The sequence below is a fragment of the Acanthaster planci genome, linkage group LG07, assembly GCF_054643075.1.
Source record: "Acanthaster planci isolate LZ-2023a linkage group LG07, COTS_SCS, whole genome shotgun sequence".
NCBI classification, from domain to species: Eukaryota; Metazoa; Echinodermata; class Asteroidea; order Valvatida; family Acanthasteridae; genus Acanthaster; species Acanthaster planci.
Window position 1 is genome coordinate 11,908,364 of NC_141783.1, and position 12,096 is coordinate 11,920,459.

A 12,096-nucleotide genomic window follows, 5' to 3' on the forward strand; every position below is an offset into this window, starting at 1 on the left:
CGCATTTGATATGGAACTGGTAACGGTAAACTGCAACTGAGCTCTGTGACTGCAACACACCGATCCGATTTCTGCGCCCGAGCTCCTTAATATTTTGTGATCCCACGGGTTTTACAATAAGACATGCCATAATCAGGAGGGATCATTGAAATATTTCTATAAATCCCGAATTTGGGACTAGTAGTTTCCCGTTCGGGATATTTCTTTCACAAAAAGCCCAAAATTGGGGGCCTATTTTGGATATAGGCGGGCGGCTACATTCAGAGCTGAGCGCATAGTTTTACTACTATTTGGGAGCCCAGGGACGTTATTTAAAACAAATTATATGACGTCCGTGGTATTCGGGGAAAGGCGAATAAAAAAATTCACGTGGCTAACCCCAATAAATTGAACAAAAAGTGATCTTCTGGTCATAATCTTGAATTTCCAGTGAAAAAACGGAGGCCAACCTCTTCCCAAGAGTCAACTATTTCGGTCTGATTTTGTACTGTTTTCTATGGGCGTGTATTTAATTAAGTATAGAGATCAGTGGTGTAGTGCGATCCATCGAGTACAACCATTGGCGCGCGCGCGCCAAATCGATTAAAAATCTCACTGGTCACGGCGTCCATAAAACCAGACAGCATTCGCTCGTCGCCCAGGGCCCGAGCAGGGTACCAGGCAAAAATACTGAATGGTGCACGTTGGTGGCGCGAACTACCATGTGCATTGTGTGCAGAGAGCAATGCAACTGCATCGTCTGTTTTGCGATAAGATAAGACCAGGTGCGTAAATCAACAATTCTGGCGTAATTGGCCTATATGTCATGAACGGAACTGCGGTTCAGTCATCAGTCAATCCATCGATTGCAAAGAGGCAGAAGCTTTCCAACAGTGAAGAGGTGAGTTGGCAATTTTAATGAGATATTTTGCTGCAGTGCGGGGCTTCGCTAAGTAAGAACGTCCGTGGTCAGTCGAGGTCCCTTGCATGCCACGTCCAGTCTGATGATGGGTTTTCACACCAAGTGGCTAAATTTGGCACCTGAAAAATAGGCCTAACGTTCTGTTTCCCCATAGTTACACCATGGTTTACTTGTGTAAGGTTTGTACAAACCTTACTCAAAAGCCAGGTACAAACTTCCATTTTGCATGTTTTGGCTGTTTTGATTGTGCCAACTTACTCTTCCATCACAGCTACACGTAGGCCTATTTGTGCAACCAAATTTTACACATGCCTTCTTACTGAAGTTAGATATGTCTTATGCAGAGATTTGTTCACCTTATTCCTCATTAAAATGGTTGAATTCTGGAGCATTTTGCCCATCCATACTACAGAAACTAAGCCATTGTCGGCAGCATTTACTCTCAATAACTCAGCTAGCTGTGCGATTGCTTGACCCATCCATATGGAAGTTTACCTATGATTGGTCATTGGAATGGAAGCAAATTGGACTAATCACAGTGCGGCTTTTATCTGTGGGTGTCAGCAGGTCAGGAAAACAAAAGGAAAAGATAGGAGCATTGTTGTGATTGGTCAAGCTATCACGCAGCTGTCAGTTACCGAGAGGAAGCCAACATGCTGCTGACTTTTTGTAGTGTGGATGGGCAAACTTCTCAAGAATTTCACCATTTAAATGAGGATATACTGTAAGTTGAGTAAACCTCCCCATCCGACATCTAACTTCACCAAGAGGGCATGTATGAAATTTGGTTACACAAATACATGTAGCTGTGATGGAAGAGTGTGTTGGCACAATCCAAACAGCCAAAACGTGTTTATGGGAGTTTGTACATGGCTATCTGGAAGGTTTGTATAAACCTTACGGTTCCGGAAGTAACCATGGTTATACTGTCATGCATGTAAGGCTTCTTGTACTCCTGAATCACTACCTTGGGACCCTGTTTTTGAATGCAGTCCTGTTATGTCAAACTGGGGTTAGCTTAGGCCTACATTTTTGTTTGAAAAAAATCCACTTTCTCAATCAAATCTTCCCTCCAAAGTCTGCCAAAATTGATGTATCTTATGATCTATTTCAAAAAGCCCAATGACCCATGGATTCAGGACCCTGTCATGCTTAATGTAACCAAGTAGCCTGCACTGTATGTATGGCATAGTTTTTACTTATAGTTTTTACTAAATGATTCACATAGCTTCACGTTTTTTTACACAATGCTATACTTGAAGAACTCCAAGTCACCACTCGGTGTGACTTGGTCTTGGAGCCATCGTAGTTTACATCGGGGTCGCAGCACTGTAGCCTATGTGTTTTTTTAATCCAGCCTTTATGGTTAATGATCCTTTAACACAAATTCCGCATTTTCCGTCAAATTTTCCTTTGAGAGCAACCATAAGGTACTAGTACCTATAACTCTTGAAAATGTTTATATTGAAATTTCAGACCATGAGAGCGAGCATTTGTCGAGAAATCTGACATGGTTACTCACCAATGTCCCGTTTCCACCCCACTCATTTGTGTTTATCACATTGTGCATATGTCAGGCTGGTGGCCAAGCTTGCTCCACATGTTGGTTTGACCATTTTCAGAGGTGGGAGGGATGGCATCATGCCTTTATTGCGCGACCGTCCGTGCTGTGACTTTTAAGTTGATACCATCAGAATGCGCAACATGGCATGCACTGCACTGTGTAGCAGCAAAACATACATTTATTTATTTCTGCGAAAGTGGAGTCAGTCAATCCATTCCTTTCTATTTATGTTCCATGAGTGAGGAGCTACATGTACATGTATACAGCTCATTTTCACACGCCTCCGAAAATGGTCTGACCGAAATGCAGAGCCAGCTTGGCCATTTGACCAGATGCAGGCACAGTGTGATAAACACGTTGGCCACAGGATGCAATTAAAAGTTTATAAGATATTCTACCATTATGCCCAGTCATTTCAGCCCCAGCCCACGCCACCTGCAAGTTAACACGTCTTTTATTATCACTTGTCACCCACCAGATACAGTTTGACAACATGCCAGCCAACGACGCCACAGTGATCACCCCAGGGCCAGAGGGTTGGTTCGGCAGCGAGCCCCTGGCAACCAACGACCCTGAGATTGCAAGCATCATTGCCAAGGAGAAAGATCGGCAGAGACGTGGTCTGGAACTGATAGCCTCTGAAAACTTCACTAGCCGAGCAGTACTGGAGACACTGGGCTCGTGTCTGCAGAACAAATATTGTGAGGGCTACCCTGGAAATAGGTAATTTTAAAGTTAATCCCCACTAGAATATTCACAAACTTTACGCACTGTAGCTGTGTAGTTAGAGGAATGGACAAATTAGAGACAGACAAGCACATCTTTTTCCTTTTTTTTTCTTTCAAAATGTTTTGCCTTGATTTGATCCATCTTCAAAGGTAGCAAAAAGGCTGTGTTTAATTGTAAATGTCTTGAAGATTAGGTGACCAAATGTGCCATGGGAACAGATTTCCGATAAATATTTGTAAGACAACTGGGGGAGATGCTTTGAAAACAAATATTCTTATATTTTATCATCTCTAAACTTATCTCGAAGTTTGACATTACAGATCGTATTCCCAAAGTAGTAGAAGATGCTATATAAAAGCAGTATCAGATGTAAAAAAAAATCAAACATTTTAATAATTTTTAAGTTTGTTTTCCTGAACTGGAGACGAAAGAATTTATCTCGACTTTCGTTGACTTTCGAATATGGTTCAAAATTCCCCAGGTGCTTTTGGAGGATTTTGAGCGATTGTGAAAAGTATTTGTTGATTCATTCCCGCCAATGTTACTTTGCCAGTATGACATGATGCACGATATGCGGCAAAGGGGGACCCCCCTGTATTGTGTCTTCTTTTGTGTTGATGGAATCTTTGGAATTCCTCTCAGATTTCTGAGGGAGGTGCAGTAGGCATAGGGTATACAGCTTGTGCATCACATTAGGGGGGTCTCCCCTTCACTGCATATCGTACTGGGTATTCAGTATGATGTCCCTTGAATGTTCAGGTGCAAAGGATGTTCTATCATGGAGGAAGGTTTAGTTTATGTAGGCAGGTTTGTAGCAAAACACTCCCTTATGCCTGGGGAGTTGAAGTTAGTCTGTATCTCAGTGTCATTTCTTCCACGGGAAACTGCAGTGTATCATCAGTTGTCTCCTTGCTTGTATGTACATGTATGTGCAGATATTATGGTGGCACGGAACACTATGACGACCTGGAACGCCTCTGCATAAAGCGTGCCTTGGAGGCCTACCGTCTCAACCCAGACGAGTGGGGAGTCAACGTCCAGCCCTACTCGGGCTCTCCAGCCAACTTTGCCGTCTTCACGGCCATCATCGGCCCGCATGGTCGCATCATGGGACTGGACCTGCCGGACGGGGGTCACTTGACCCATGGCTTCATGACCAGCAGGAAGAAGATCTCGGCCACGTCGGTCTACTTTGAGTCCATGCCGTACAAGGTGAACCCTGAAACGGGGTACATCGACATGGATCGACTCGAGGAGAATGCCAGACTTTTCCACCCGCAAGTGGTCATAGCTGGTAAGTGCTGTTGTGGCTGTTCTAAGCATTTCAACTATCCACACTTGAGTTTGGCACTCAAAAGATGTTTTATAAGAACATTCAGTTTTAAATGAAGAGAAACTTACAAAGAATCAAAAATTGCCGTCAATTTGTTGAATTCAGGTCAAATTACTTAAAGTGGTGAGACTGAATATGACTACTAGTGAACCCAAATTTTCATCCCGGAAATAGCCATGGAAATGTTTAGCATGTCAAGAGCTGAGTTATAGCTTTTCTGCTTTAGATTTACAAGAACAAGATGATAAAATTAGACCTGCTTATCTATATTTAGTCTCCAATGTAAATACATGTATGTACATGTGGAGTATCTGAGGACAAAGGTTACGTAAACAAAACCCGATCTGGTTGTGCACGGTGAAGTAGGACAGATTTTGCATTGTGTCTGGTATTTGCTTAATCTGTTGTCTCCTCTCAGTGAAATCCTGTCCTTTTAAAAAGCCTTGTTCATGTTGTCAACTCAGCAGTCGAGGCCGATGCATCAACATTTTGAAAAAATTAACCTTAACAGCCCTGAATGTTCCAATTTTGATATGATTTTGCGCACACCCTATGGAGTTAGGGTTAATTTGGCAGAAACATTTACATGCTTTCAGTATGAGATTCTCCCGAGGCAAGACTTTTTAGCATTTGATTTTAAAAAACCCCAGAGAGGCCATGTTAAATGGCATCTATCATACATATACATGTATATGCAAGAACATTTTGAAATGTTCCTTGTATCAGGGGTGAGATTTGTCAGGATTTTTTTTCTTCAGGATGTTCCCAATTTCTGGACGGTTCAATCAATTTTTTAAAAATCTGAAACATCCTGAGTTCACTATTATAATACGTGAATTAAGGTGTTTTAACACAGAACAAAAGAAGTGGTGATTTAAAGAGGTTTCTTTGGGCCAACACCAATGTGTACCGTAGACCCTTTGCTGCTGTGGTCCCCCAAATCCTCTGGTGGTTATTTCATGGATATTTAATTTGCCTCCAAATCTCATCCCTGATACATTAAGCATGCACTTACATGTATAGCTACTTCCACGTACAAAGTCAACTATTTTTTGTTGGAGTGTACCGTATGTATTGCAGAGTTTAATACCCACATGTGTGTAAAGGTATTTTCTGTCTCTAAGACTTGCTGCGCAATATTAACACATGTATGTATGTTAACAGGTTTCTCTATTGCGCTCTCAGTTGTTTGGTCTTTTCCATTCAAGTTAGGCAACCAAATTTCAGGATGACAAAGAAGACTGAAACAGCGCATAAGTGGCCTACCGTGAACGGCAAATGGCCATGCAATGGGGCCATGCGTGGAATGTTTGTGAACGGAAGCCATGCTTACCAGCCAATGGAGAAAATCACACTGCCTCAAAAATCACATTACATCAATGAATTCTGTGTTGATGCCATGGCAGTAACAGGCTAAAGCCTGGATATATGAACATGTGCATCAGAATTTAAATAATTACATAATTAGTGAACAAACTTAAGATTTTCTAATTGTTAACACAAAAACCTCATCATCTTGGGCTTGCTTCAAGTGTTTTTTTTTTTTTTCAAGGCATTTTTTTCTCACATGCTGGTCTTGGTCCATACAAACGTATCCAACAACATGTATAACTGGAAAATAACTACTCGTGCGTGGCCATATATATACAATTAGGCACTGTGACCTTATGGCAAAGCTTGCCATTAAGGTTCGATATTTCAAAGGGTAGTGATGCAAAGGAAAGATGGTACATGAATAATTGTCTGATTTCATAATAGCAATGCATTATCGCAGGAATAGTCAATGAGCTGTGTACACGTAGTCATATGCAGCAAGGTATGAGATGGAGAGAACCCCCCCTGCTTTGTGTTGGTCATTGTCTCGCAGGAATCTGGGGAATTCCCTTCAGACATTTTGGGGGGATGTGTTAAGTAACAATAGTCTGGAATGTGTATAGGGATTGGACATGTTGGGGGGGTACCCCTCGATCTCATTTCTTGCTGGGTACACACGTAGTTCTGACTAGCTTCAGTTACAGCTCATTTTAATAATGTTACAGTAATTACAAGTTTCTTTCCATGCTTTGTTGTATGCCTGTAGGCATCAGTTGCTACTCTCGTAACCTGGACTATGCCCGATTCCGCAAGATTGCTGACCAGCACGATGCATACCTGATGGCTGACATGGCTCACATCAGTGGTCTGGTGGCTGGCGGTGTAATCCCCAGCCCCTTTGACTATTGCGACATTGTCACCAGCACGACCCACAAAACCCTGCGTGGACCAAGGGCTGGCATCATCTTCTTCCGCAAAGGTAGAAAGCAATGAAATCTCAGTGCCCCCCCGGAAACGCCAAAAATGTTTCTCAGATAACATGTTTAAAATAATATCGGAAAGTGCTAAAAAAAAAAAGCACTTTCGTGCTTGAATAACAATGGAAATGTTTTGTCATTTCCTGTCCCAATCCTCATTATCGCGGGTGGCTAGCGGTGATGAAAGGCTATCTTAAGAAAGTAAGGTGAAGCAATACTGTACAATTAAACCACATGGAAAATGTTTTTCAAGCTATGCTGGCTACCAGCACCTGTTCATAGTTATTGGTCTTCGGTAAGGTTCAAAGGTCAGTTACCGTGCCTGTGCAGGGAGGGCCGCACACTTTCAAAGTCAGGTTTCTTGTATGGTTGGGAATCAAACCGAAGACAGGTTAAAAAAAATGACTTTTTTGCCCTCAGTGTTTTAAATAAGTTTGCCCCCAAAAATTTGGTAAAGAGCTTTCAGGATTACTGAGTGGTCAGTCTGTCAGAATTGTGACAAGTTGAAAATGAATCCTTCTCATGTGTACATGATTTTTATCCAGGCGTGAGGAAAACCCTGAAGAACGGAACACAGGTCATGTACAACTTGGAAAAGCCCATCAATGAAGCTGTCTTCCCTGGCTTGCAGGGTGGTCCACACATGCATGCTGTTGCTGGTTAGTCTGGCGATACGGCGCCCTCTTCACTTCCCGTTTCCTTGTGTATTTTTTGTTTCTCTCTCTCTTTTTTTTTCAGTTTTCCTTTTTTGGGGGGGGTTAAATTTGAAAGGTATTTTCAGTTGTCATTTTTGGCTAACAACATATGTAACTTACAAATGCAAGTTTAAAACATTAAAGTTCCTTTACTTTACACATAAATGTATCAGCAAGAATCCAGAAAGACTGTCTGCCATCTTTGGGAAAATCGGCAATGTAAACAAAGAAAAACTGAAATACAAGCCCCGCTCCATTAAAAAAACATGCATTAGAAGAATTTTTAATCAGTCCAGTCTTTTGATGACATTTATTAAACACTTTAAAATCTGTCTGCAAACCGACTGGTAAATCTAGAATATTTACAACTTGACCCATAGCACAGATGTTGGAAAATGAATTCTGTGTTAAGTTTTGGCAGTTTTCCACTGTTGATGTGTTTTGCAGTTGTTGAAACTTAAAGATCATTGAAACCCTGTTTCATGAGGCCTTTGGCAAATCCTTTGAAGTATGAATGACTTTTTTGCTTAATGTCGTAAATTAACAACAGAAGACCGTTAATCCATGCCTTTATTCACTCCCAAGGTGTCGCTGTCGCACTACAGCAGTCAATGAAGCCAGAGTTCAAGACTTACGCCTCCAACATCATCCAAAATGCCCAAGTCATGTGCAAAAGCCTTGGGGAGCGCGGATACAAGATTGTGACAGGTACATTTTGGCAATACTTATTTTGGTAGATACAGGGCTTGGCTGTTGAGTCTAGTTACTGTCTCTACATTACTCTTCGGGCCCTGCTACACAGAAACCCCTACCCTCGTGGATCCCTTCAAATCCACCCGGAATTTTTGGAAGGTGTTTCAGAATTCATAAACCCTAACCACTCAAGGGTTGCTGGACCTAACCTTCCCCAGTCACACAAACTTTAACACCTTGGAAAAACACTCATACCTCACAGTACCCAATCCCACAGACTTCAACAGTACAGGCCTACTCCTGTTGCAAGAGTACCTAATCCCCAAAATTCCAACAGGTCTTTACCTGTGTAACTCTGTTTGATTGGGTACAGCAGGCCCACTGCACAGTACAAAGAGTATGGACAGGCAGTACCTGTTCAAACAAACTCACACACCATCATGCTGCATATCCATCCCCAACTGCTGGGATAAAGTGAGAGGGCCACAGTACCCATTCAGTCCAAATTCAACAGGGTATGTGCAGGCCCACAGTACCCATTCACACAAAATTAAACACCGGATAGTAAGCTACCAGTACCCAATGCCACAAACTCACACACTTTACTGGTGTTGAATTCTGTGTGGTTAAGGAAGGTAAGGGTTAAGTCGGTGCCCGACTGAGTTACATGTAGCAAAGTTCTTGATGTCCTGACACCGTGTAAGTGTATAAGAGTGCAGTGTTGGTTTTCTGCACAGGAGGAAATTGAAGAGGATCGAGGGTGGTGTTTAAAAAAAAGAATTCTTTCAAAGGATGCCAGTTTAACTTTACGGTATGCTAACTGCTGTTTTGTTTGGTGAACACATAGGTGGCACTGACAATCACCTTCTCTTGCTTGACCTTCGACCTATTGATCTTGACGGTGCCCGGTGCGAAAAGATCCTGGAGGACATATCAGTGGTCTGCAACAAGAACACGTGCCCTGGGGACCTGAGTGCCCTGAAGCCCAGCGGACTTCGCTTTGGAACGGCCGCCCTGACATCGCGCGCACTGACCGCCGAGGACTTTGAGAAGGTGGTGGACTTCATCGACAGGGGTAAGTGACCCAGGTGATCTTGGTGGGGGGTTCAAATCCCATTCGCGGAGCTGCAACGAGGTCAATCAGATTCATTGTATTTGTCACGTTGCAATATGCGGAATTTGACTTCCAGGTTACAATTATATAAAAATGTTTAAATTAGAAAATATATTTACCACTTATGCATAAATAGCTCAGACAGTTTCCCTAATCAACAACATGCAACATGACCGTGCATTAACATTTGATAATGACGCTGTGTAAAATACATTCTGGAACCTGGATATAAACAGTTTAATCCATTCCTATTGGTCAATAGTCTGCGTGTGACGTGGCATGCTGAAATGTGGCATGCAGAATGCGCCATGCATGCTCCAAGTCCATATATGGAGATTTTTCTGGACAACTTGCACAAGGAATATGCCATAAAATGGACGGTGATGTTTGGGAAAATGAAAGTAAAATTCTAGAACAACATCATTCAACATCTATCTGTCTATTATATATCAACTTCTTTTGACTCTCTGACAAAAAAACGTATTTATGAATGGGAATAAGTATGTGCTTGGCTCATCTTAAACTAACATTCAAGATGGGCTGAGGAGAATGAACGCCGATAATGCCCTCGCCTGTAGCTCATGCATTAGTCACGTCCATTCTCCTGAGCCAGCCAAGCACATTCCCTTATTAAAACATACAGATTCAATGCAAAAGTGAATTAAAAGGTCCAATGAGAACCCCCCCCAAACAAACACAAACAGGTGTATTTCATTTGGGTAGTTCCTGTGTCCTTAATCCAATCCAGTATTTTTCACGTAAGTGTGGCTAGGCTGCAGTGGTGTCAGACCATGCAAATTGCACTTGGTAAGAATAGCACTTTGTGTCGGTAGGTGCATGTGAATGGTAGTACAGTCCACCCTGACTTCCTTTTTAATTTCAGAATTTGATACCGTTGGTTTTGCTGGCAGCTCCAGTGATCCGCCTGATTCATCTTTTAATATTTTTTTATTAAATCATAAGGCATCAAGCTGACTAAAGAGGTTGTGGCAATCAGTGGCCCTACTCTGAAGGAGTTCCGCGAAACGGTGGCTACCAACGAGGACGTGAAGAAGAAGATCGCTGCCATGCGTGAGGAAGTGGAAGCCTTTGCCATGAAGTTTCCCCTGCCTGGTTTCTAAACACCCGGCAGGCTCAGCACTGAAGAGAGATTTCTGTATTCACAAAAATGAAACTGTACAGGAAAGAAACTGTTAATCTCTGTTAATGATAATGCGGTATTTTAGGGGAGTGTCTAAAATTAGAACTGGTTATCAGCACCCGAAAAGGACTTTTTGGTTGTTTGATAAGGTTAAAATGATTTCATTATTTAACTTATTCCAGTTTAATGATTCACTAATCTTCAAGTGTATGTTGAATTTTTCCAATGTATTTACTTGTGACTTTATGCATGCTCATTACCCTGAAGAGTATGAAAGCAGTGATCATATGTAGTGGTTTAACTTGGGTAGTTAGAGCTTAATTAAGTTTAAAGGTGCAAATGCCAAAAATACAGAGAAAATTTCTTGAAAATAGACAGACCATTTACCATGTGCAGTGTACATCCATTTACCTGAGATCAGGATTGCAAGTGTTTACCCTGTTTTGTTTCCATCGTGTTGGAATTTAGTAGTATGTACTGCACCAAACTCTTCTGTCTTCCCTCCATTTAAGCCCGGAGGTTTAGAAGTCATCAGTGTGCTTGGTAATTTTGTAAAATTTATCTCGGTATTTGACTGCCCAAAAAAGAGGGCACATTCAGAGATTGTTCTTACTTTGGCGGTTTTGGGGGCAGAAGCTCGGTCAAACATGTACGGGATATTGATTTATTTTGGTTGAGAAAATGGAAATGGGCTATTTTTCCATAAAGGGAGTGAGTTTGCACTGTAGTTTTCATCCTGTTTAAGTTTCATTGGCCAATCAATGGGATTCTTCTGAACAGGGTACTGATGGGTTGACATGCATGTTCCAAATAGTAACTCCATAATCTTGTTCGAAATGTTACACGCAGGCATATCTGGTATCAAAGCAGATCGACCTTTGTCTGGATTATTGGTTTTAATTTTGTGCTTATCAAGGTTGGTGAGGTTATTATGCAATGGTTGTATCTACAAATATTTAAACGTCAGAGTCCCAGGGGAAGAAAAGGAACTACTAAATTGAGAATCATGTACTACCACAGCATTCAACCTCGTAACTCACAGCCCATTGGTGGGGAAGTGTTGTTATAAATCCTCGTGAGTCCACCCATGTACACATTACACGTATGTGGGCTGTTAGCTTGAATGCACGCACTTGACATGCAGTGTTCACTCATGACAGTCTTTTCAACAGGTTACTTGACTAGATAGTATTTTTGTCAAGTCCATTTCATCATTAACCCTCCTGTGTAAAGACACATTCCTGACACAGTTGCCCTATGAGTCGAAACCAGTCAAATTTCTCATGTGTATCTGTGTACTGGGAGAAATCAAGTGGACTTTTTGACTGTTTTTGACGGTCACAGCAAAAGGAGGGCGTAGCTGTGCAAATCTGCGGTGGTGAAAGGTAATTGAAGAGGATTCATTCCTGTAACTTCGAAATTTGCAAGGACGTGCACTGTATTCGGTGTCATGAATGTTGGACCAGGTATTAAAAAGTGTTTAATTAATATTAAACTTTCCCCTTGCTGCAGCCATTATAAATTCAGAATCAGAAAAAAGGATTTTCTGTGGGAGTGCATCAAGCATTTTGCCAGCCCGTTCTTCGTATTGATAAATGAATAAATAAAAAGCATATCAAGGCGTAAAAAAAAAAA

General features: G+C 41.7%; 1 protein-coding gene across 2 annotated transcripts; it reads left to right on the top strand.

The window, feature by feature from the left end:
* Positions 1–684: 684 nt before the first annotated feature.
* On the top strand, positions 685–12,096 carry shmt1 (serine hydroxymethyltransferase 1). Of its 2 annotated transcripts, none has more exons than XM_022239743.2 (8): positions 685–880; positions 2,944–3,188; positions 4,130–4,488; positions 6,608–6,820; positions 7,364–7,477; positions 8,099–8,221; positions 9,054–9,281; positions 10,284–12,096. In XM_022239743.2, exons 1-8 carry the CDS (start codon positions 806–808, stop codon positions 10,439–10,441), a joined length of 1,515 nt encoding a protein of 504 aa, XP_022095435.2. In that variant the 5' UTR covers positions 685–805; the 3' UTR covers positions 10,442–12,096. The 2 variants fall into 2 exon arrangements, with proteins under 2 accessions (XP_022095435.2, XP_086995018.1); XM_087138892.1 differs by lacking the exon at positions 685–880 and adding an exon at positions 1,494–1,625.

What these genes read in the sequence shown, in the direction of transcription:
- shmt1 (XM_022239743.2), top strand. Translation starts at nt 806, where the DNA reads ATGAACGGAACTGCGGTTCAGTCATCAGTCAATCCATCGATTGCAAAG. An exon ending in AGCTTTCCAACAGTGAAGAG is followed by an intron (nt 881 to 2,943) that starts GTGAGTTGGCAA and finishes GTCACCCACCAG; the next exon opens with ATACAGTTTGACAACATGCC. An exon ending in ACACATGCATGCTGTTGCTG is followed by an intron (nt 7,478 to 8,098) that starts GTTAGTCTGGCG and finishes TTCACTCCCAAG; the next exon opens with GTGTCGCTGTCGCACTACAG.